At 47.8% G+C, this 24,995-nt stretch overlaps 1 protein-coding gene across 1 annotated transcript in view; it reads left to right on the top strand.

Moving 5' to 3' along the window:
- UNC45B (unc-45 myosin chaperone B) overlaps positions 1-21,382 on the top strand; it is a 41,294-nt gene extending 19,912 nt beyond the window's left edge. The window contains exons 10-20 of the mRNA XM_038759687.1: positions 615-915; positions 4,090-4,184; positions 4,274-4,415; positions 5,958-6,098; positions 9,922-10,049; positions 10,366-10,432; positions 12,141-12,254; positions 12,342-12,457; positions 14,702-14,819; positions 16,590-16,745; positions 20,402-21,382. Of these exons, the coding sequence (XP_038615615.1) occupies positions 615-915; positions 4,090-4,184; positions 4,274-4,415; positions 5,958-6,098; positions 9,922-10,049; positions 10,366-10,432; positions 12,141-12,254; positions 12,342-12,457; positions 14,702-14,819; positions 16,590-16,745; positions 20,402-20,662 (1,639 nt within the window). The 3' untranslated portion in view covers positions 20,663-21,382. The remainder of the gene's footprint in view (positions 1-614; positions 916-4,089; positions 4,185-4,273; positions 4,416-5,957; positions 6,099-9,921; positions 10,050-10,365; positions 10,433-12,140; positions 12,255-12,341; positions 12,458-14,701; positions 14,820-16,589; positions 16,746-20,401) is intronic.
- The last annotated feature ends 3,613 nt before the right edge of the window (positions 21,383-24,995 follow it).

A 24,995-nucleotide genomic window follows, 5' to 3' on the forward strand; every position in this document is an offset into this window, starting at 1 on the left:
TCTGTACACGGTAAGCGCTCAATAAATACGATTGAATGAATGAATGAATGAATGAATACATGCCTTTATTATTATTATTATTATTCTCAAGCGCTCAGTCCGGTGCTCCGCACACGGTAAGCGCTCAATAAATACGATTGAATGAATGAATGAATGAATGAATGAATACATGCCATTATTATTATTATTATTATTCCCAAGCGCTCAGTCCGGTGCTCCGCACACGGTAAGCGCTCATTGTATACGTTGCCAACTTGTACTTCCCAAGCGCTTAGTCCAGTGCTCTGCACACAGTAAGCGCTCAATAAAGAGTGCTTAGAACAGTGTTTTGCACATAGTAAATGCTTAACAAATGCCAATTATTATTATTATTATTATTGAAGACGATTGAATGAATGAATGAGTGAATGAATAAATAGGATAGAATGAATGAATGAGTGAAATAGCTCTCCAAAAAGGAAGGCAGTGGGGGCGGGGGGGGGGGAATAGGATAGAATGAATGAATGAGTGAAATAGCTCTCCCAAAAGGAAGGCAGTTGGTGGGGAGAGAGGGGGTTTCCCAGCAGGGAAGGCTTCCCCAGGAACCCCCCCTCCGCCCTCCTGCCCACTTCCAGGGGCAGGTTCGACCCCCAGGACCCGGATAAGAGCGTGAGTGCCATCCAGACGGTGTCGGGCATCCTGCAGGGCCCCTTCGACCTGGGCAACAAGCTGCTGGGCCTAAAGGGGGTGATGGAGCTGATGGTGGCCCTGTGCGGGTCGGAGCGCGAGGTGGACCAGCTGGTGGCCGTGGAGGCCCTGATCCACGCCTCCACCAAGCTCAGCCGCGCCACCTTCATCATCGCCAACGGCGTGGCCGCCCTCAAGGACATCTACAAGACCACCAAGAACGAGAAGATCAAGATCCGCGCCCTGGTGGTACGTCCGCCCCTCACCGGGCCTCGTCCTCGCCCGTCCCGCTGTCCCTTCCCCCCGTAATAATACTACTACTAATCTTGGTTCATTCATTCATTTGTACATATTTATTACCTTATTTATGCATTTATTCATTCATTCATTCATTCAATCGTATCTATTGAGCGCTCACTGTGTGCAGAGCACTGGACTAAGCGCTTGGGAAGTCCAAGTTGGCAACATATAAAGACGGTCCCTACCCAACAGCGGGCTCCCAGTCTAGAAGGGGGAGACAGACAACAGAACGAAACATATTAACAAAATAAAATCCTCTTTATTGAGCACCGACTTTTAGACTGTGAGCCCACTGTTGGGTAGGGACTGTCTCTAGATGTTGCCAACTTGGACTTCCCAAGCGCTTAGCACAGTGCTCTGCACACAGTAAGCGCTCAATAAATACAATTGATTGACTGCGTGCAGAGCACTGGACTTGTATCTAGATTACAAGATTAGCTTGTATCTACCCCAGCGCCTAGTACGTTTAACAGACACCACAATTATTATCCCCCTTCTAGCCTGTGAGCCCACTGTTGGGGAGGGACCGTCTCTATGTGTTGCCAACTTGGACTTCCCAAGCGCTTAGTACAGTGCTCGGCACACAGTAAGCGCTCAATAAATACGATTGATTGATTGATCGATTGATTGATTGATTGGACTAAACGCTTGGGAAGTACAAGTTGGCAGCATACTCTCCCAGACTGTGAGATTTATTTATTTATTTTACTTGTACATATCTATTCTCTTTATTTTATTTTGTTAGTATGTTTGGTTTGGTTCTCTGTCTCCCCCTTTTAGACTGTGAGCCCGCTGTTGGGTAGGGACTGTCTCTAGATGTTGCTGACTTGTACTTCCCAAGCGCTTGGTATGGTGCTCTGCACACAGTAAGCGCTCCATAAATACGATTGATTGATTAATTCAATCGTATTTATGGAGCGCTTACTGTGTGCAGAGCACTGGACTAAGCGGCATTCATTCAATTGTATTTATTGCGCGCGGAGCACTGGACTAAGCCCTTGGGAGGTCCAAGTCGGCCACATCTAGAGACGGTCCCCACCCGACAGCGGGCTCGCGGTCTAGAAGGGGGAGACAGACAACACAATCAAATATATTAACAAAATGAAATAAATAGAATAGATATGTACAAGTAAGATAAAAAGATAAATCAATCAATCAATCATATTTATTGAGTGCTTACTGTGTGCAGAGCACTGGACTAAACGCTTGGGAAGTCCAAGTTGGCAACATATAGAAACGGTCTCTACCCAACAGCGGGCTCACAGTCTAGAAGGGGGAGACAGACGACAAAACAAACCATATTAACAAAATAAAATAAATAGAATAAATATGTACAAGTAAAATAAATAGAGTAATAAATCCGTACAAACATATATACATATATACAGGTGCTGTGGGGAGGGGAAGGAGGTAAGGCGGGGGGGATGAGAAGGGGGAAGCTTACTATGTGCCAAGCACTGTTCTAAGTGCTGGGGTAGATACAAGGTCATCAGGTTGTCCCACGGGCTCACAGTCTTCATCCCCATAATAATAATAATGGTGGCATTTATTAAGCGCTTACTATGTGCAAAGCACTGTTCTAAGAGACCCGTCCCAGGGTCTCTGCAAGCTGGGCGCCACTCTGCTTCTCAATCTCGTAGTTACTAATCAATACCATCATTATTATTGTTATTATCCCGCCCCCGCCCCAGGGTCTCTGCAAGCTGGGCGCCACTCTGCTTCTCAATCTCATCTTTACTAATAAATACCATCATTATTATTATTATCCCGCCCCCGCCCCAGGGTCTCTGCAAGCTGGGCGCCACTCTGCTTCTCAATCTCATCGTTACTAATCAATACCATCATTATTATTATTATATTATTATTATAGAGAAGCAGCGTGGCTCAAGGGAAAGAGCCCGGGCTTTGGAGTTCGAATCCCCGCTCCACCACATGTCAGCTGTGTGACCCTGGGCAAGTCACTTAACTTCGCTGAGCCCCAGTTCCCTCATCTGTAAAATGGGGATGAAGACTGTGAGCCCCACGTGGGACAACCTGATCACCTTGTAACTTCCCCAGCGCTTAGAACAGCGCTTTGCACATAGTAAGCGCTTAACAAATGCTGTCATTATTATTATTATTATTATTGTTATTATTATTATTATTATTATTATTATCCCGCCCCCTTCCCAGGGTCTCTGCAAGCTGGGCGCCACTCTGCTTCTCAATCTCATCGTTACTAATAAATACCATCATGATTATTATTATTATTATCCCGCCCCCGCCCCAGGGTCTCTGCAAGATGGGCGCCACTCTGCTTCTCAATCTCATCGTTACTAATAAATGCCATCATGATTATTATTATTATTATCCCACCCCCGCCCCAGGGTCTCTGCAAGCTGGGTGCCACTCTGCTTCTCAATCTCACCGTTACTAATCAATACCATCATTATTATTGTTATTATCCCGCCCCCGCCCCAGGGTCTCTGCAAGCTGGGCACCACTCTGCTTCTCAATCTCATCATTACTAATAAATACCACCATTATTATTATTATATTATTATTATAGAGAAGCAGCGTGGCTCAAGGGAAAGAGTTCCCTCATCTGTAAAATGGGGATTAAGACTGTGAGCCCCACGTGGGACAACCTGATCACCTTGTATCCCCCCAGCACTTAGAACAGTGCTTTGCACATAGAAAGCGCTTAACAAATGCCGTCATTTCTTCTTCTTCTTCTTCTTTTTCTTCTTTTTCTTCTTCTTCTTCTTCTTCTTCTTCTTCTTCTTCTTCTTTTCTTCTTCTTCTTCTTCTTTCTTCTTCTTCTTCTTCTTCTTCTTTCTTCTTCCCACCCTCACCCCAGGGTCTTTGCAAGCTCTGCTTCTCAATCTCATCGTTACTAATAAATACCGTCATCATTATTATTATTATTATTATTATCCCGCTCCCGTCCCAGGGTCTCTGCACGCTGGGCGCCACTCTGCTTCTCAATCTCATCTTTACTAATAAATACCATCATTATTATTATTATTATCCCACCCCCGTCCCAGGGTCTCCGCAAGCTGGGCGCCACTCTGCTTCTCAATCTTATTGTTACTAATAAATACCATCATCATGATTATTATTATTATCCCGCCCCCGTCCCAGGGTCTCTGCAAGCTGGGCTCGGCCGGGGGCACCGACTACGGCCTGCGCCAGTTCGCCGAGGGCTCCACGGAGAAGCTGGCCAAACAGTGCCGCAGGTGAGCGCGGCGGGCAGGGCCCGGGGACCCCGGGGCCGCCCCCCAAACCCGCCCCGTCCGACGCCCCTCGCCCTCCCGCCTGCCCACAGGTGGCTGTGCAACCCCGCCATCGACACCCGCACGCGCAAATGGGCGGTGGAAGGCATGGCCTACCTCAGCCTGGACGCCGATGTGAAGGACGACTTCGTGCAGGACGGGCCGGCCCTGCAGGCCATGTTCCAACTGGCCAAGGTGCGGCCTTCCCCGCGCCCCCAACCCCTTCCTCCTCCTCTTCACCCACTCCCTTTATTCACTCGTTCACTCAATCGTATTTATGGAGCGCTTACTGTGTGCTGGACTAATCAATCAATCCATCAATTGTATTTATTGAGCGCTTACTATGTGCAGAGCGCTTGGGAAGTCCAAGTTGGCAACATCTAGAGACGGTCCCTACCCAACAGTGGGCTCCCAGTCTAGAAGGGGGAGATGGAGAACAAAACCAAACATATTAACAGAATAAAATAAATAGAATAGATATCATCAACATCAATCGTATTTATTGAGCGCTTACTGTGTGCAGAGCACTGGACTAAGTGCTTGGGAAGTACAAATTGGCAACATACGGAGACAGTCCCTACCCAACAGTGGGCTCACAGTCTAGAAGGGGGAGATGGAGAACAAAACCAAACATATTAACAGAATAAAATAAATAGAATAGATATCATCAACATCAATCGTATTTATTGAGCGCTTACTGTGTGCAGAGCACTGGACTGAGCGCTTGGGAAGTACAAATTGGCAACATACAGAGACAGTCCCTACCCAACAGTGGGCTCCCAGTCTGGAAGGGGGAGATGGAGAACAAAACCAAACATATTAACAGAATAAAATAAATAGAATAGATATCATCATCAGCAATCGTATTTATTGAGCGCTTACTGTGTGCAGAGCACTGGACTGAGCGCTTGGGAAGTACAAATTGGCAACATATGGAGACAGTCCCTACCCAACAGTGGGCTCACAGTCTAAAAGGGGGAGACAGAGAACAAAACCAAACATACTAACAGAATAAAATAAATGGAATAGATATGTACAAGTAAAATAAATAAATAAATAAAGAGTAATAAATCTGTACAATCATATATACAATTTGTACTTCCCAAGTGCTTAGTACAGTGCTCTGCACATAGTAAGCGCTCAATAAATATGATTGATTGATTGATATACATATATACAGGTGCTGTGGGGAAGGGAAGGGATCAGACTGTGAGCTCACTGTTGGGTAGGGACCGTCTCCATATGTTGCCAACGTGTACTTCCCAAGCGCTTAGTCCAGTGCTCTGCACACGGTAAGCGCTCAATAAATACGATTGAGTGATTGATTGATTGATCGGATTGTCCCACCGGGGGCTCCCAGTCTTCATCCCCATTTGACAGATGAGGGATCGGAGACGACGACCGCGAGCCCCCCGTGGGACAACCTGATCATCATCATCATCAATCGTATTTATTGAGCGCTTACTATGTGCAGAGCACTGGACTAAGCGCTTGGGAAGTACAAATTGGCAACATATAGAGACGGTCCCTACCCAACAGTGGGCTCACAGTCTAAAACCTGATGACCTTGTATCCCCCCCCAGCGCTTAGAACAGTGCTTGGCACGTAGTAAGCGCCTAAGAACGACCAGACTTGTTATTATTATTATCATTTTCACCTTCCTGGGGCCTACTCCGGCCTCGCCCCCGGACGAGGGGCGAGGGGTGGGCGAAGGTCACTGTTTGGGGCCCTCCTTAGGAGAGCGACAAGACCATCCTCTACTCGGTGGCCAGCACGCTGGTGAACTGCACCAACAGCTACGACGTCCAGGAGATTGTGCCCGAACTGGTGCAGCTGGCACAGTTCTCCAAGCAACACGTGCCCGAGGAGCACCCCAAGGTGGGCAGGGGCCTGGGGGAGACCCCCAATCCACCCAAATCCACCCCAATCCACCCAAATCCACCCAAATCCGCGCCATCAGCGAGGGGCCGCGAGTGCCCGCAGGGCAAGGCCGGGGTTGGCATCGGGCACCGTGCCCTCTCCGGGCAGGTGGCCGCTTGAGAATAAATACAGCCATTGGAATTGGGTTCTGACTAGGTGGTGAGCACTGTCCTAAGGCACTGTACTAAGCGCTGGGGCAGATCCAAGCAAATCCGTTTGGACACAGTCCCTGTTCCACGTGGGGCTCACACAGCTTAGGTAATAATAATAATAATGGTATTTGTTAAGCGCTTACTATGTGCCAAGCACTGTTCTAAGCAATCAATCAATCCATCAGTCGTATTTATTGAGCGCTTACTGCGTGCAGAGCACTGGACTAAGCACTTGGGAAGTCCAAGTTGGCAACATTATAGAGACAATCCCGACCCAACAGTGGGCTCACAGTCTAGAAGGGGGTGACGGAGAACAAAACAAAACATATTAACAAAATAAAATAAATAGAATAAGTATGTACAAGTCAAATAAATAAATAGAGTAATAAATATGTACAAACATATTTCCATATATATACGTCAAATAAATAAATAAATAGAGTAATAAATCTGTACAAACATATATCCATCTATACAGGTGCTGTGGGGAAGGGAAGGAGGTAAGATGGGGGGATGGAGAGGGGGACGAGGGGGAGAGGAAGGAAGGGGCTCAGTCTGGGAAGGCCTCCTGGGGGAGGCACTGTACTAAGCGCTGGGGCAGATCCAAGCAAATTTGTTTGGACACAGTCCCTGTTCCACGTGGGGCTCATACAGTTTAGGTAATAATAATAATAATAATAATAATAATAATAATGATAATAATAATAATATTTGTTAAGCGCTTCCTATGTGCCAAGCACTGTTCTAAGCACTGGGGGAGATACAAGGTGACCAGGTTGTCCCACGGGGGGCTCACGGTCTTCATCCCCATTTGACAGATGAGGGAACTGAGGCACAGAGAAGTCAAGTGACTTGCCCAGGTAGGAGTAGCCTCTCCCTCAGTTTCCCGAGATTGTAAGCGCCTTGAGGGCAGGGACCAACTTGTACTTCCCAAGCGCTCAGTCCAGTGCTCTGCACACAGTAAGCGCTCAATAAATACGATTGAATGAATGAAAGGGACCGTGTCTGCCGACTGTTATATCGTCCTCTCCCTGGTTAGTAGTACAGTGCTCCGCATACGGTCAATGCTCAATAAGTAATCATAATAATAATGGCATTTTAAATCAATCAATCAATCAATCAATCGTATTTATTGAGCGCTTACTGTGTGAAAAGCACTGTACTAAGCGCTTGGGAAGTCCAACCTGGCAACATATAGAGACGGTCCCTACCCAACAGTGGGCTCACAGTCTATTAAGCGCTTACTATGTGCAAAGCACTGTTCTAAGGGCTGATAAATAGAACTGTGCTTTGCACATATTAAGCGCTTAATAAATGCCATCACTATTATAAATAAATACGATTGATAAATCAACAATCATATTTATTGAGTGCTTACTGTGTGCAGAGCACTGTACTAAGCGCTTGGGAAGTCCAAATTGGCAACATATAGAGACAGTCCCTACCCAACAGTGGGCTCACAGTCTAAAAGGGGGAGACAGAGAACAAAACCAAACATACTAACAAAATAAAATAAATAGATATGTACAAGTAAAATAAATAAATAAATAAATAGAGTAATAAATATGTACAAACATATATACATATATACATTTATTTATTTATTTATATAAATAAATAAAACGGGGATGAAAAGGCAGGACCGGGATGAGCCCAACAGTGCGCTCACAATCTATTAAGCGCTTACTATGTGCAAAGCACTGTTCTAAGGGCTGATAAATGGAACAGTGCTTTGCATATAGTAAGCGCTTAATAAATGCCATCACTATTATAAATAAATACGATTGACAAATAAAGAAAACGGGGATGAAAAGGCAGGACCGGGATGAGCCCAACAGTGGGCTCACGGTCTGTTCAGCGCTTACTATGTGCAAAGCACTGTTCTAAGCGCTGATAAATAGAACAGTGCTTTGCACATAGTAAGCGCTTAATAAATGCCATCATTATTATAAATAAATACGATTGACAGATAAATAAAACGGGGATGAAAAGGCAGGACCGGGATGAGCCCAACAGTGGGCTCACAGTCTATTAAGTGCTTACTGTGTGCAAAGCACTGTTCTAAGCGCTGCTAAATAGAACAGTGCTTTGCACATAGTAAGCGCTTAATAAATGCCATCACTATTATAAATAAATACGATTGATAAATAAATTAAACGGGAATGAAAAGGCAGGACCGGGTTGAGCCCAACAGAGGGCTCACAGTCTATTAAGCGCTTACTTTGTGCAAAGCACTGCTCTAAGGGCTGATAAATAGAACAGTGCTTTGCACATAGTAAGCGCTTAATAAATGCCATCACTATTATAAGTAAATACGACTGACAAATAAATAAAACGGGGATGAAAAGGCAGGACCGGGATGAGCCCAACAGTGGGCTCACGGTCTATTAAGCGCTTACTATGTGCAAAGCACTGTTCTAAGCGCTGATAAAGCAATAGTAAGTACAGTAAGCAATAAATGCCATCATTATTATAAGTAAATACGATTGACAAATAAATAAAACGGGGATGAAAAGGTAGGACCGGGATGAGCCCAACAGTGGGCTCACGGTCTATTAAGCGCTTACTATGTGCAAAGCACTGTTCTAAGCGCTGATAAAGCAATAGTAAGTACAGTAAGCAATAAATGCCATCATTATTATAAGTAAATACGATTGACAAATAAATAAAACGGGGATGAAAAGGCAGGACCGGGATGAGCCCAACAGTGGGCTCACGGTCTATTAAGCGCCTACTATGTGCAAAGCACTGTTCTAAGCGCTGATAAAGCAATAGTAAGTACAGTAAGCAATAAATGCCTTCATTGTTATAAGTAAATACGATGGATAAATAAATAAGACGCAGAGCAAGCAGCGTGGCTCAGTGGAAAGAGCCTGGGCTTTGGAGTCAGAGGTCATGGGTTCAAATCCCGGCTCCGCCAATTGTCAGCTGGGTGACTTTGGGCAAGTCACTTCACTTCTCTGTGCCTTAGTTCCCTCATCTGTAAAATGGGGATTAAGACTGTGAGCCCCACGTGGGACAACCTGATCACCTTGTATCCCCCCAGCACTTAGAACAGTGCTTTGCACATAGTAAGCGCTTAACAAATGCCATTAAAAAAAAAAACAAAAAACAAAAAACAAAAACGCAGGACCGGGATGAGAACTCGGCTGCTTCTCCGCCGGGCCTCGGGCCTCGAGCGGGCCTTCTCGGAGGTGAGGTTTCGGGTGGGAAGGAAGGGCAGGCCGGGGCCGGCGGAGGGGCCGATGCCCGTCGTCGCCGCCCGCTTCGGCCCGGACGGGAGGGCAAGGCCTCACCCCCATCTTCTTCATGTCCGGTCCACCCCCAGGACAAGAAGGATTTTGTGGAGATGCGGGTTGTTGTCCACTAGCGGACTTGACATGACTGACTCCATTTTGTGTATGCTGACAGTAGCCCTCCATTTTGCGCAGGCCGAGAGAACAACTCCTTTTTGTATTTTATGCAAGGCTCGGCAACAGATGTCTTCAAGGCCAGTAACAAGTAGCATCTATGCAAGGCCATAGGGCAGATAACAACCTGCACAAGGCGGTGAGAACGGAGAATAACGAGAATTTGTAACATCTTGTCGGTCCTAATCGGATTCCCGAAATTCCTCAATGCACCCCCAGGACAAGAAGGATTTCGTGGAGATGCGGGTGAAGCGGCTTCTGAAGGCGGGCGTGATCTCCACCCTGGCCTGCATGGTGCGGGCGGACAGTGCCATCCTCACCGACCAGACCAAGGAGCTGCTGGCCAGGTGCCCTGGGGACGAGGGCGGCGCGGGGGTGGCGATGGCATCAGCGGGTCAGGGGTCACTTCCACCCATCAATCAGTCGTATTTATTGAGCGCTTACTGTGTGCAGAGCGCTGGACCGAGCGCTTGGGAAGTCCAAGTTGGCAACATAGAGAGACGGTCCCGACCCGACAGCGGGCTTACAGTCGAGAAGGGGGAGACGGACCACAAAACAAATTAATAAGTAATTCCCGAGGAGGGGAACGATGGGTTAGAAATGGGTCGGGGGTCTCCGGGGGTTGAGCGGGCATCTTCGCCCTGTCCCGCCTTGCCCCCGCAGGGTGTTCCTGGCCCTGTGCGATAACCCCAGAGACCGAGGCTCCATCGTGGCCCAGGGCGGCGGCAAGGTGAGGAGGGGGTCGGCCCGCTCTCCGGCCTGGGGATGTCCACTCGTTCACTCATTCATATTATATCATCTATCACATATCACATCATATCGTATCAGGTGTTAATTTTATTCATAATATATCAAGAAAATATTATATGGTACTATGCCATATTTATTAAATCATTATAATATTGCTATGAATACTGTACTGATCAGCATATATTACATAATATTATGATATTATAAAATGTTAATATTGATATGATAATTGGATTTTCGGAGCGCTTACTGTGCGCGGAGCACCGGACTAAACACTTGGGAAGTCCAAGTTGGCAACATCTGGAGCCGGTCCCTACCCGACAGCAGGCTCACAGTCTAGGAGGGGACGTATTCATTCATTCATTCATTCATTCATTCATTCATTCATTCATTCAGATTTATAATAATCAATCAATCAATCGTATTTATTGAGCACTTACTGTGTGCACAGCACTGTACTAAGCGGTTGGGAAGTCTAAGTTGGCAACATATAGAGACAGTCCCTACCCAACAGTGGGCTCACAGTCTAGAAGGGGGAAACAGAGAACAAAACCAAACATACTAACAAAATAAAATAAATAGAATAGATAGGTACAAGTAAAATAAATAAATAAACAACATTTATTTGGCAACATTATATGGCAACATATAGAGACAGTCCCTACCCAACAGTGGGCTCACAGTCTAGAATAATAATAATGATGGTATTTGTTAAGTGCTTACTATGTAACCCTCCCCCTTTCCATCCCCCCCCACCGCCTTACCTCCTTCCCTTCTCCACAGCTCCTGTATATTTGTATATATGTTTGTACGGATTTATTACTCTATTTTACTTGTACATATTTATTCTATTTATTTTATTCTGTTAATATGTTTGGTTTTGTTGTCTGTCTCCCCCTTCTAGCCTGTGAGCCCGCTGTCAGGTAGGGACCGTCTCTATATATTGCCAACTTGGACTTCCCAAGCGCTTAGTCCAGTGCTCTGCACACAGTAAGCGCTCAATCAATACGATTGAATGAATGAATGAATGAGTGAGACCAAACATATTAACAAAATGAAATAAGTAGAATAAATGTGTACAAATAAAATAGAGTAATAAATCTGTACAAACATATATCCAGGTGCTGTGGGGAAGGGAAGGAGGTAAGGCGGGGGGGATGGAGAGGGGGAGGAGGAGGAGAGGAAAGAGGGGGCTCAGTGTGGGAAGGCCTCCTGGAGGAGGTGAGCTCCCAGTAGGGCTTTGAAGGGAGGAAGAGAGCTAGTTTGGCGGATGGGCAGAGGGAGGGCATTTCGGGACGGGGGAGGATGTGGGCCGGGGGTCGACGGCGGGATGGGTGAGGACGAGGCCCGGTGAGGAGATTAGCGGCAGAGGAGCGGAGGGTGCGGGCTGCGATGGAGAAAGAGAGAAGGGAGGTGAGGTAGGAGGGGGCGAGGTGACGGACAGCCTTGAAGCCCAGGGTGAGGAGTTTCTGCCTGACAAGTAGGTTGATTGGTAGCCACTGGAGATTTTTGAGGAGGGGAGTAACATGCCCAGAGCGTTTCTGGACAAAGACAATCCGGGCAGCGGCGTGAAATATGCGTTGGAGTGGGGAGAGACACGAGGATGGGAGATCACAGAGGAGGCTGATACAGGTGGGGGGCCCGGTCCGGCCTGATCCCGGGCGCCCTCGGCCTCTCTGTGCCCACAGGCCCTGGTCCCGCTGGCCCTGGAGGGCACCCACGTGGGTAAGATCAAGGCCGCCCACGCCCTGGCCAAGATCGCGGCCGTCTCCAACCCCGACATCGCCTTCCCCGGAGAGAGGGTGGGTGCCGGGACGTGGGGGGACGGGGCGAGGGGAGGGCGGGAGGGTCCCGAGCCCCCCGTCACCCCCTTGGCACCCCCGCGGCAGGTGTACGAAGTTGTCCGGCCCCTGGTGCGCCTTCTGGACACGGAGCGGGACGGGCTGCAGAACTACGAGGCCCTTCTAGGCCTCACCAACCTGGCCGGGCGGAGCGACAAGCTGAGGTGATGGGCGCAGGCGCCGGGGGACCCCGACCGCCCCTTCCCTGCCCACCCCGTCCGCCCACCGGGATGCAGCGGGAAGGATAATAATAATAATGATGGCATTTATTAAGCGCTTACTATGTGCAAAGCACTGTTCTAAGCGCTGGGGAGGTTACAAGGTGATCAGGTTGTCCCACGGGGGGCTCACAGTCTTCATCCCCATTTTACAGATGAGGGAACTGAGAGAAGTGAAGTGTCTTGCCCAGTCACACAGCTGACAACTGGCAGAGCCAGGATTTGAACCCATGACCTCTGACTTCAAAGCCCGGGCCCTTTCCACTGAGCCACGCTGCTTCTCTGGGATTAGAGGCGTAGCGGGGTCGGAAGGCCCTGGGTTCTAATTCCGGCTCGTCTGCTGTGGGACGTGTCGCTTGGCGGCCCGCCCACCGCCGTGGCTTAAGTGTGGCCTGAAGCAGCATGGCTCAGTGGAAAGAGCCCGGGCTTTGGAGTCAGAGGTCATGGGTTCAAATCCGGGCTCCGCCAATTGTCAGCTGGGTGACTTTGGGCAAGTCACTTCACTTCTCTGGGCCTCACTGACCACAGAGAAGTTACCTTAGAGAAGCAGCGTGGCTCAGTGGAAAGAGCCCGGGCTTTGGAGTCAGAGGTCATGGGTTCAAATCCTGGCTCTGCCAATTGTCAGCTGGGTGACTTTGGGCAAGTCACTTCATTCATTCAGTCATATTTATTGAGCGCTTACTGTGTGCAGAGCACTGTACTAAGCGCTTGGGAAGTCCAAGTTGGCAACAGATAGAGACAGTCCCTACCCAATGGTGGGCTCAGAGGCTAGCAGAATCCGGGGAATCTAGGGATTCATTCATTCATTCATTCATTCATTCATTCAATCGTATTTATTGAGTGCTTACTGTGTGCAGAGCACTGGACTAAGCACTTGGGAAGTCCAAGTTGGCAACATCTAGTGACGGTCCCTACCCAACAGCGGGCTCACAGGCTAGGAGAATCTGGGGATCTAGGGATTCATTCATTCATTCATTCAATTGTATTTATCGAGCGCTTACTGTGTGCAGAGCACTGTACTGAGCGCTTGGGAAGGCCAAGTTGGCAACATATAGAGACGGTCCCTACCCAACGGCGGGCTCACAGGCTAGAAGGGGGAGACAGAGAACAAAACCAAACATACTAACAAAATAAAATAAATAGAATAAATATGTACAAACAGAGTAATAAATCCGTACAAACATATATACATATTCATTCATTCATTCATTCAATCGTATTTATCGAGTGCTTACTGTGTGCAGAGCACTGGACTAAGCACTTGGGAAGTCCAAGTTGGCAACAGACAGAGACGGTCCCTACCCAGTAATTCAATTCAATCGTATTTATCGAGTGCTTACTGTGTGCAGAGCACTGGACTAAGCGCTTGGGAAGTCCAAATTGGCAACAGATAGAGACGGTCCCTACCCAGTAATTTGATTCAATCGCATTTATTGAGCGCTTACTGTGTGCAGAGCACTGTACTGAGCGCTTGGGATGTTCAAGTTGGCAACAGATAGAGACGGTCCCTACCCAACAGCGGGCTCAAAGGCTAGAAGAATCTGGGGATCTAGGGATTCATTCATTCATTCATTCAATCGTATTTATGGAGCGCTTACTGTGTGCAGAGTACTGTACTGAGCGCTTGGGAAGTCCAAGTTGGCAACATCTAGAGACGGTCCCTACCCAACAGCGGGCTCACAGGCTAGAAGCAGCGTGGCTCAGTGGAAAGAGCATGGGCTTTGGAGTCAGAGGTCATGGGTTCGAATCCCTACTCCGCCACATGTCTGCTGTGTGATCTTGGGCAAGTCACTTAACTTCTCTGGGCCTCAGTTCCCTCATCTGTAAAATGGGGGTTAAGACTGTGAGCCCCACGTGGGACAACCTGATCACGCTGTATCCTCCCCAGTGCTTAGAACAGTACTTTGCACATAGTAAGCGCTTAATAAATGCCAATTATTATTATTATTAGAAGAATCTGGGGAGCTAGGGATCCATTCATTCATTCATTCAGTCATATTTATGGAGCGCTTACTGTGTGCAGAGCACTGTACTGAGCGCTTGGGAAGTCCAAGTTGGCAACATCTAGAGACAGTCCCTACCCAACAGCAGGCTCACAGGCTAGAAGGGATCCGTCTTCGGGTGACCCCCGACTCTTGGGTCCCTCTCCATGCCCCCCCCCGGACACCCCCTGTCCTCCTCGCACACCAGGCAGAAGATCATCAAAGAGAAGGCCCTGCCCGACATCGAGAACTACATGTTTGAGAACCACGACCAGCTGCGCCAAGCTGCCACCGAGTGCATGTGTAACCTGGTGGTCAACAAAGAGGTGGGGATTCATTCATCTATTCATTTCATCGTATTTATTGAGCGCTTACTGTGGGCAGAGCGCTGGACTGAGCGCTTGGGAAGTCCAAGCGGGCAACATCTAGAGCCGGTCCCTACCCGACAGCGGGCTCACAGGCTAGAAGGGGGAGACGGACGACAAAACCAAACATATAAACCAAATAAAATAGAATATTCAATCGTATTTATTGAGCGCTTGCTGTGTGCAGAGCACTGGACTAAGCGCTTGGGAAGTCCAAGTGGGCAACACCTAGAGCCGGTCCCTACCCGACAGCGGGCTCACAGGCTAGAAGGGGGAGACGGACGACAAAATGAAACATATAAACCAAATAAAATAGATAGAATATTCAATCGTATTTATTGCGCGCTTACTGTGTGCAGAGCACTGGATTAAGCGCTTGGGAAGTCCAAGTTGGCAACATACAGAGACGGTCCCTACCCAACAGCGGGCTCACAGTCTAGAAGGGGGAGACGGACAACAAAACAGAACATGGAGACGGGTGTCAAAATGGTCATTCATTCATTCATTCATTCAGTCATTCAATCTTATTTATTGAGCACTTACTGTGTGCAGAGCACGGGACTGAGCGCTTGGGAAGTCCAAGTGGGCAACATATAGAGACGGTCCCTACCCAACAGCGGGCTCACAGTCTAGAAGGGGGGAGACGGACAACAAAACAAAACATATAAACCAAATGAAATAGATAGAATATTCAATTGTATTTCTTGAGTGCTTACTGTGTGCAGAGCACTGAACTGAGCGCTTGGGAAGAACAAGTTGGCAACATATAGAGACGGTCCCTACCCAACAGTGGGCTCACAGTCATTCATTCAGTTGTATTTATTGAGCGCTCACTGTGTGCAGAGCACTGGAATAAGCGCTTGGGAAGTCCAAGTTGGCAACAGAGACGGTCCCTACGCAACAGCGGGCTCCCAGTCTAGAATGGGGAGACGGACAACCAAACAAAACAGATGAACAAAATAAAATAAATAGAATAAATATGTACAAGTAAAAGAAATAGAGTAATAAATCTGTACAAACATCTATACATATATACAGGTGCTGTGGGGAAGGGAAGGAGGTAAGGCGGGGGGGATGGAAGGGGGATTTATTGAGCGCTTACTGTGTGCAGAGCACTGGACTAAGCGCTTGGGAAGTCCAAGTTGGCAACAGATAGAGACCGTCCCTACCCAACAGCGGGCTCACAGTCTAGAAAGGGGAGACGGACAATCAATCAATCAATCAATCGTATTTATTGAGCGCTTACTGTGTGCAGAGCACTGGACTAAGCGCTTGGGAAGTCCAAGTTGGCAGCATATAGAGACAGTCCCTACCCAACCAAACAAAACAGATGAACAAAATAAAATAAATAGAATAAATATCAAGTAAAATAAATCAATGTTACTCTATTAAGTAGTATTATTATAGGAGGGCAGGGAGCCCCAGTGTGCTGGCAGAGGGGGGACAGACCCGCACCCCCGACATCCTCTCCCAAGCGGCCCGCACACGGCGGGCGCTCAGTAAGTACCACCGGCCGAGGCCTTCGGTAGAGTCGGTGGGTCCACGACCGGGGCGGCCGCGGGGAGGAGAGGGCAGGGATGACTGTGAGCCGGCTGTTGGGTAGGAACCGTCTCTATATGTTGCCAACTTGGACTTCCTAAGCGCTTAGTACAGTTCTCTGTACACAGTAAGCGCTCAATAAATACGATTGATTGATTGATTGGTGACCCCTGCCCCCCGTCCCTGCCGTAGGTGCAGGGCCGCTTCCTGGCCGACGGCAACGACCGTCTGAAGCTGGTGGTGTTGCTGTGCGGGGAGGACGACCCCAAGGTCCAGACCGCGGCGGCCGGGGCCCTGGCCACACTGACCGCCGCCCACCAGGAGCTCTGCCACAAGATGACCCAAGTGGTGAGGTTCTCCCTTGGCCCGGGAAGCTGGAAGGCCCTGGGTTCGAATCCCGCCTCCGCCGCTCGTCCGCCGTGTCGCCCTGGGTTCGAATCCCGCCTCCGCCGCTCGTCCGCCGTGTCACCCTGGCCCGGTCACTTCACTTCGGGAAAATGGGAGCCCCATGGGGGACCACCTGATCACTTTGTATCTTGTAGAACGGTGCTTGGCACGTAGGAAGCGCTTAACAAATGCCATCATCAATCAATCAATCAATCAATCAATCGTATTTATTGAGCGCTTATTGTGTGCAGAGCACTGGACTAAGCGCTTGGGAAGTCCAAGTTGGCAACATATAGAGATGGTCCCTACCCAACAGTGGGCTCGGAGTCTAGAAATTATTAATTATAATTATATTATATTATTATTTATTACTCTATTTTGCTTGTACATATCTATTCTACTTATTTTATTTTCTTAGTATGTTTGGTTTTCTTCTCTGTCTCCCCCTTTTAGACTGTGAGCCCACTGTTGGGTAGGGACTGTCTCTAGATGTTGCCAACTTGGACTTCCCAAGCCCTTAGTACAGTGCTCTGCACACAGTAAGCACTCAATAAATACGATTGATTGATTGATTCATAGAAATGATGATGATCATCATCATCAAATACCATTATTATTATTACAGTGCCTGGCACATAGTAAGCACTTAACAAATACCATTATTATTATTATTATAGTGCCTGGCACATAGTAAGCACTTAACAAATATTATTATTATTATTATTATTATTATTATTATTATTATTATTATTATTATTACTATTATTACATTGCCTGGCACATAGAAAGTGCTTAACAAGTACCATTTTTAATAATGATGTATTTGTTAAGCGCTTACTACGTGCCAAGAACTGTTCTTCTTCATTATTCTTATTCTTATTACAGTGCCTGACACGTAGTAAGCGCTTAACAAATATGGTTATTTTTGTTATTAATAATAATAATAATAATAATGGCATTTATTAAGCGCTTACTATGTGTGAAACACTGTTCTAAGCGCTGGTGAGATACAAGGTGATCAGGTTGTCCCACGCGGGGGCTCCCAGTCTTCATCCCCATTTTCCAGATTCATTCATTCATTCATTCAATCGTAATCAATCGTAGAGGAGCAACGTGGCTCAGGGAAAGAGCCCGGGCTTTGGAGTCAGAGGTCATGGGTTCAAATCCCGACCCCGCCACTTGTCAGCTGGGTGACTTTGGGCAAGTCGCTTCACTTCTCTGGGCCTCAGTTCCCTCTTCTGTCAAATAGGGATGATGACTGGGAGCCCCACGAGGGACAACCTGATCACCTTGTAACCTCCCCAGCGCTTAGAACAGTGCTTTGTACATAGTAAGCGCTTAACAAATACCAACATTATTATTATTATTAACAGTGCTTTGCACATAGTAAGCGCTTAATAAATGTCACTATTATTATTATTATTATTCATTCATTCATTCATTCAATTCAATCATATTTATTGAGCGCTTACTCATCATCATCATCATCATCAATTGTATTTATTGAGCGCTTACTGTGTGCAGAGCACTGTACTAAGCGCTTGGGAAGTACAAGTTGGCAACCTATAGAGACAGTCCCTACCCAATCAATCGTAGAGGAGCAGCGTGGCTCAGTGGAAAGAGCCCGGGCTTGGGAGTCAGAGGTCATGGGTTCAAATCCCGACCCCGCCACTTGTCAGCTGGGTGACTTTGGGCAAGTCACTTCACTTCTCCGGGCCTCAGTTCCTCATCTGTAAAATGGGGATGACAACTGTGAGCCCCACTTGGGACAACCTGATCACCTTGTAACCTCCCCAGCGCTTAGAACAGTGCTTGGCACATAGTAAGCGCTTAACAAATACCAACATTATTATTATTATTATTATTATTAACAGTGCTTTGCACATAGTAAGCGCTTAATAAATGCCATTATTATTATTATTATTATTTATTCATTCATTCATTCAATTCAATCATATTTATTGAGCGCTTACTCATCATCATCATCAATCGTATTTATTGAGCGCTTACTGTGTGCGGAGCACTGTACTAAGCGCTTGGGAAGTACAAGTTGGCAACATATAGAGACAGCCCCTACCCAACAGTGGGCTCACAGTCTAATCATCAATCGTACTTATTGAGCGCTTACTGTGTGCAGAGCACTGTACTAAGCGCTTGGGAAGTACAAATTGGCAACATATAGAAACAGTCCCTACCCATCAGTGGGCTCACAGTCTAAAAGGGGGAGACAAAACCAAACATACTAACAAAATAAAATAATTTATTTCTAATGGGTGCAGAGCACCGGACTAAGCGCTTGGGAAGTACAAATTGGCAACATCTAGAGACGGTCCCTACCCAACAGTGGGCTCACAGTCTAAAAGGGGGAGACAAAACCAAACATACTAACAAAATAAAATAATTTATTTCTAATGTGTGCAGAGCACTGGACTAAGCGCTTGGGAAGTCCAAATTGGCAACATCTAGAGACAGTCCCTACCCAACAGTGGGCTCACAGTCTAAAAGGGGGAGACACAACCAAACATACTAACAAAATAAAATAATTTATTTCTAATGGGTGCAGAGCACTGGACTAAGCGCTTGGGAAGTACAAATTGGCAACATCTAGAGACGGTCCCTACCCAACAGTGGGCTCACAGTCTAAAACGGGGAGACAAAACCAAACATACTAACAAAATAAAATAATTTATTTCTAATGGGTGCAGAGCACTGGACTAAGCGCTTGGGAAGTACAAATTGGCAACATCTAGAGACAGTCCCTACCCAACAGTGGGCTCACAGTCTAAAACGGGGAGACAAAACCAAACGTACTAACAAAATAAAATCATTTATTTCTAATGGGTGCAGAGCACTGGACTAAGCGCTTGGGAAGTACAAATTGGCAACATCTAGAGACAGTCCCTACCCAACAGTGGGCTCACAGTCTAAAAGGGGGAGACAAAACCAAACATACTAACAAAATAAAATAATTTATTTCTAATGGGTGCAGAGCACTGGACTAAGCGCTTGGGAAGTACAAATTGGCAACATCTAGAGACGGTCCCTACCCAACAGTGGGCTCACAGTCGAAGAGGGGGAGACACAACCAAACGTACTAACAAAATAAAATAATTTATTTCTAATGGGTGCAGAGCACTGGACTAAGCGCTTGGGAAGTATTCATTCATTCATTCAAGTATAAGTTGGCAAGACCAAGGTGAGGCCCAGGGAAGGGAAGGCCTAGAAGCAGCATGGTTCAGTGGAGAAGAGCCCGGGCTTTGGAGTCAGAGGTCATGGGTTCAAACCCCGGCTCCACCAATTGTCAGCTGTGTGACTTTGGGCAAGTCACTTAACTTCTCTGTGCCTCAGTTACCTCATCTGTAAAATGGGGACTGAGACTGTGAGCCCCACGTGGGACAACCTGATCACCTTGTAACCTCCCCAGCGCTTAGAACAGTGCTTTGCACATAGTAAGCGCTTAATAAATGCCATTATTAAGGGAAGCGGCTCGCCCCAGGTCGCGCAGCCGATAAGCGGCGGAGCCGGGATTAGAACCCAGGACCTCGGCCTCCGAAGCCCGGGGCCTTTCCAACCGGGGGGGGCGTCCAGCTGACGTCCGCCCCTCCATCCCGCCGCAGACGCCTCAGTGGCTGGAGATCCTACAACGCCTCTGTCTTCACGACCACCCGCCCGTCCAGCACCGCGGCCTGGTCATCGCCTACAACCTGCTGGCGGCCGACGCGGAGCTGGCCCGGAAGCTGGTGGACAGCGAGCTGCTGGAGATCCTCACCGTCGTGGCCAAACAGGAGCCGGACCCCAAGAGGACGCCCGTCCTGCAGGCCGCACGCGACTGCCTGCTCAAGTGCATGGACTACAAACTCATCAGGCCCCTCTCCTGAGACCGGCCGGGCCCCAGGGGCGTCCAGACCGTCATCATCATCAGTCGTATTGATTGAGCGCTTACTGTGGGCAGAGCACTGGACTAAGCGCTTGGGAAGTACAAGTTGGCAACATATACCGTCCCCTCGGCTAGGCCCCATCCCACCAGGGCCGGTCAAGCCAACTCTTCCGAGGGGGTGATTTTTGGTTTTTAGTCTTTTAACCGCGTTGGGAAAACAGGGTCGCTCATTCACTTTCACTCATTCACTCATTCAATTGTATTTATTGAGCGCTTACTGTGTGCAGAGCACTGTACTAAGCGCTTGGGAAGTACAAGTTGGCAACATATACCGTCCCCTCGGCTAGGCCCCATCCCACCGGGGCCGGTCAAGCCAACCCTTCCGGGGGGCGATTTTTGGTTTTTAGTCTTTTAACCGCGTTGGGGAAACGGGGTCGCTCATTCACTTTCACTCATTCAATCATTCAATCATATTTATTGAGCGCTTACTGTGGGCAGAGCACTGTACTAAGCGCTTGGGAAGTACAAGTTGGCAACATAGACCGTCCCCTCAGCTAGGCCCCATCCCACCAGGGCCGGTCAAGCCAACCCTTCCGGGGGGGCGATTTTTGGTTTTTAGTCTTTTAACCGCGTTGGGGAAACGGGGTCGCTCATTCACTTTCACTCATTCAATCATTCAATCGTATTTATTGAGCGCTTACTGTGTGTGCAGAGCACTGGACTAAGCGCTTGGGAAGTCCAAGTTGGCAACATCTAGAGACGGTCCCTACCCAACAGCGGGCTCACGGGCTAGTAGGGGGGAGACAGAGAACAAAACAAAACGTATCAACAAAATAAAATAAAGAGAATAAATATGTACAAATAAAATAGAGTAATAAATACGTACAAACGTATATACAGATATACAGGTGTTGTGGGGAGGGGAAGGAGGTAAGGGGGGGATTCATTCAATCGTATTTATTGAGCGCTTACTGTGTGCAGAGCACTGGACTAAGCGCTTGGGAAGTCCAAGTTGGCAACATATAGAGACGGTCCCTACTCAACAGCGGGCTCACAGTCTAGTAGGGGGAGACAGAGAACAAAACCAAACATATTAACAAAATAAAATAAAGAGAATAAATATGTACAAATAAAATAGAGTAATAAATACATACAAACATATCTACAGATATACAGGTGCTGTGGGGAGGGAAGGAGGTAAGGGGGGATTCATTCAATCGTATTTATTGAGCGCTTACTGTGTGCAGAGCACTGTACTAAGCGCTTGGGAAGTACAAGTTGGCAACATCTAGAGACGGTCCCTACTCAACAGCGGGCTCACAGTCTAGAAGGGGGAGACAGACAACAAAACAAAACATATTAACAAAATAAAATCCTCTTTATTGAGGCCCGACTTTTAGACTGTGAGCCCCCTTTAGACTGTGAGCCCACTGTTGGGTAGGGACTGTCTCTAGATGTTGCCAACTTGGACTTCCCAAGCGCTTAGTACAGTGCTCTGCACACAGTAAGCGCTCAATAAAAATGATTGATTGACCGCGTGCAGAGCACTGGACTTGTATCTAGATTACAAGATTAGCTTGTATCTACCCCAGCGCTTAGTACGGTTAACAAACACCACAATTATTATCCCCCTTCTAGACTGTGAGCCCACTGTTGGGTAGGGACTGTCTCTAGATGTTGCCAACTTGGACTTCCCAAGCGCTTAGTACGGTGCTCTGCACACAGTAAGCGCTCAATAAATACGATTGATTGATTGACTGATTGACTGCGTGCAGAGCACTGGACTTGTATCTAGATTACAAGATTAGCTTGTATCTACCCCAGCGCTTAGTACGGTTAACAGACACCACAATTATTATCCCCCTTCTAGACTGTGAGCCCACTGTTGGGTAGGGACCGTCTCTATATGTTGCCAACTTGGACTTCCCAAGCGCTTAGTACAGTGCTCAGCACACAGTAAGTGCTCAATAAATACGATTGATTGATTGATTGGACTAAACACTTGGGAAGTATAAGTTGGCAACATACTCTTCTAGACTGTGAGCCCGCTGTTGGGTAGGGACCGTCTTTGTATGTTGCCAACTTGGACTTCCCAAGCGCTTAGTACAGTGCTCAGCACGCAGTAAGCGCTCAATAAATATGATCGATTGATTGATTCATTCATTCATTCAATCGTATTTATTAAGCGCTTACTGCGTGCAGAGCACTGTACTAAGCACTTGGGAAGTCCAAGTTGGCAACATACAAAGACGGTCCCTACCCAACAGCGGGCTCACAGTCTAGAAGGGGGAGACGGACAACAAAACAAAACATGGAGATGGGTGTCAAAATGGTCATTCATTCAGTCAGTCAGTCAGTCAGTCATTCAATCATATTTATTGAGCGCTTACTGCATGCAGAGCACTGGACTAAGCGCTTGGGAAGTCCAAGTTGGCAACATAGAGAGACAGTCCCTACCCAACGACGGGTTTACAGTCTGGAAGACTTCGTTCATTCATTCAATCATATTTATTGAGTGCTCACTATGTGCAGAGCACTGTACTCAGCACTTGGGAAGTCCAAGTTGGCAACATATAGAGACAGTCCCTACCCAGCGACAGGCTCACAGTCTAGAAGGCTTCATTCATTCGTTCAATCGTATTTGTTGAGCGCTTACTGTGTGCAGAGCACTGGACTAAACGCTTGGGAAGTCCAAGTTGGCAACATATAGAGATGGTCCCTACCCAACGACAGGCTCACAGGCTAGAAGACATCATTCAGTCATTCAATCGTATTTATTGAGCGTTTACTATGTGTAAAGCACTGTACTAAGCGCTTGGGAAGTCCAAGCTGGCAACATATAGAGACAGTCTCTACCCAACGACAGGCTCACAGTCTAGAAGGCTTCGTTCATTCATTCATTCAATCGTATTTGTTGAGCGCTTACTGTGTGCAGAGCACTGGACTAAGCGCCTGGGAAGTCCAAGTCGGCAACATAGAGAGACGGTCCCTACCCAACAACGGGCTGACAGTACCTGCCCGAAGTCACATGGCTGACAGGCCGCATGAGCCGTTAAAGATAAGCGGCATGGCTCAGTGGAAAGAGCCCGGGCTTGGGAGTCCGAGGTCGTGGGTTCTAATCCCGGCTCTGCCAATTGTCAGCTGTGTGACTTTGGACGAGTCGCTTCACTTCTCTGGGCCTCAGTTACCTCATTTGTCAAATGGGGATGAAGACTGTGAGCCCCCCAGGGACAACCTGATCACCTTGTGAGCTCCCCAGCTCCCCAGCACTTAGAACAGTGCTTGGCACAAAGTAACCACTTAATAAATGCTATTATTATTATTATTATTAGAGAACCCCGTCGTGAGCTCCAGGGGCACAGGCTGATTCCACCGAATTCATTCATTCATTCGTTCGGTCGTATTTATTGAGCGCTGACTGTGTGGGGAGGACTGTACTAAGCGCTTGGGAGAGGATGATATTCATTCATTCATTCATTCAATCGTACTTATTGAGCGCTTACTGTGTGCAGAGCACTGTACTAAGCGCTTGGGAAGTACAAGTTGGCAACATCTAGAGACGGTCCCTACCCAACAGTGGGCTCACAGTCTAGAAGGGGGATACAACATGATATGATACAACAATAAACAGACACGTTCCCTGTCCGCAATGATTTTACGGCCTAGAGGGTCTTAGAGATGGGAAGGTGGGGTCCCGGTTGGGTGATTTTCCCAAGGATGCCCAGCTGACCGGAAGGGGAGCTGGGATCGGAACCCAGGCTTCCCGATTCCCGGTCCCACGGCCTTCCCACACTAAGTCTGCCGTCTAATTTTACAAGCGTGTCCTAGCGGGAGGGAGTCAGAGGACCCGGGCTTTAAACCCGGCTCCGCCACTTATCTGCTGTGTGACCTTGGGCGAGTCACATTCCTTTCCCACAGCCCCATGCTGCTTTCCTTGCTGCCACCACCCATTCCCGGCCCCACAAGGATGGGGGAGACAGACAGAAAAATGTGACGGATTTTGGGTACCGCAGACGAGGGAAGGAGCGCGGCGTAGTGGATAGAGCCCGGGCCTGGTCGTGGGTTCTAATCCCGGCCCCGTCACTTGTCTGCTGTGTGACCTTGGGCAGGTCGCTTCACTTCTCTGGGCCTCAGTTACCTCGTCTGTGAAACGGGGATGAAGATTGCGAGCCCCATGTGGGACAGGGAACGGGTCCAACCCCTTCTGCTCGGTTAGTAACGGTAACGATGGTATTTGTTAAGCGCTTAACGTGCGTCAAGCGCTGTTCTAAGCGCTGGGGTAGATACAAAGTAATCAGGTTGTCCCACGTGGGGCTCACAGCCTTCATCCCCAT

The sequence above is a fragment of the Tachyglossus aculeatus genome, chromosome 17 (genome assembly GCF_015852505.1).
Source record: "Tachyglossus aculeatus isolate mTacAcu1 chromosome 17, mTacAcu1.pri, whole genome shotgun sequence".
NCBI classification, from domain to species: domain Eukaryota; kingdom Metazoa; phylum Chordata; class Mammalia; order Monotremata; family Tachyglossidae; genus Tachyglossus; species Tachyglossus aculeatus.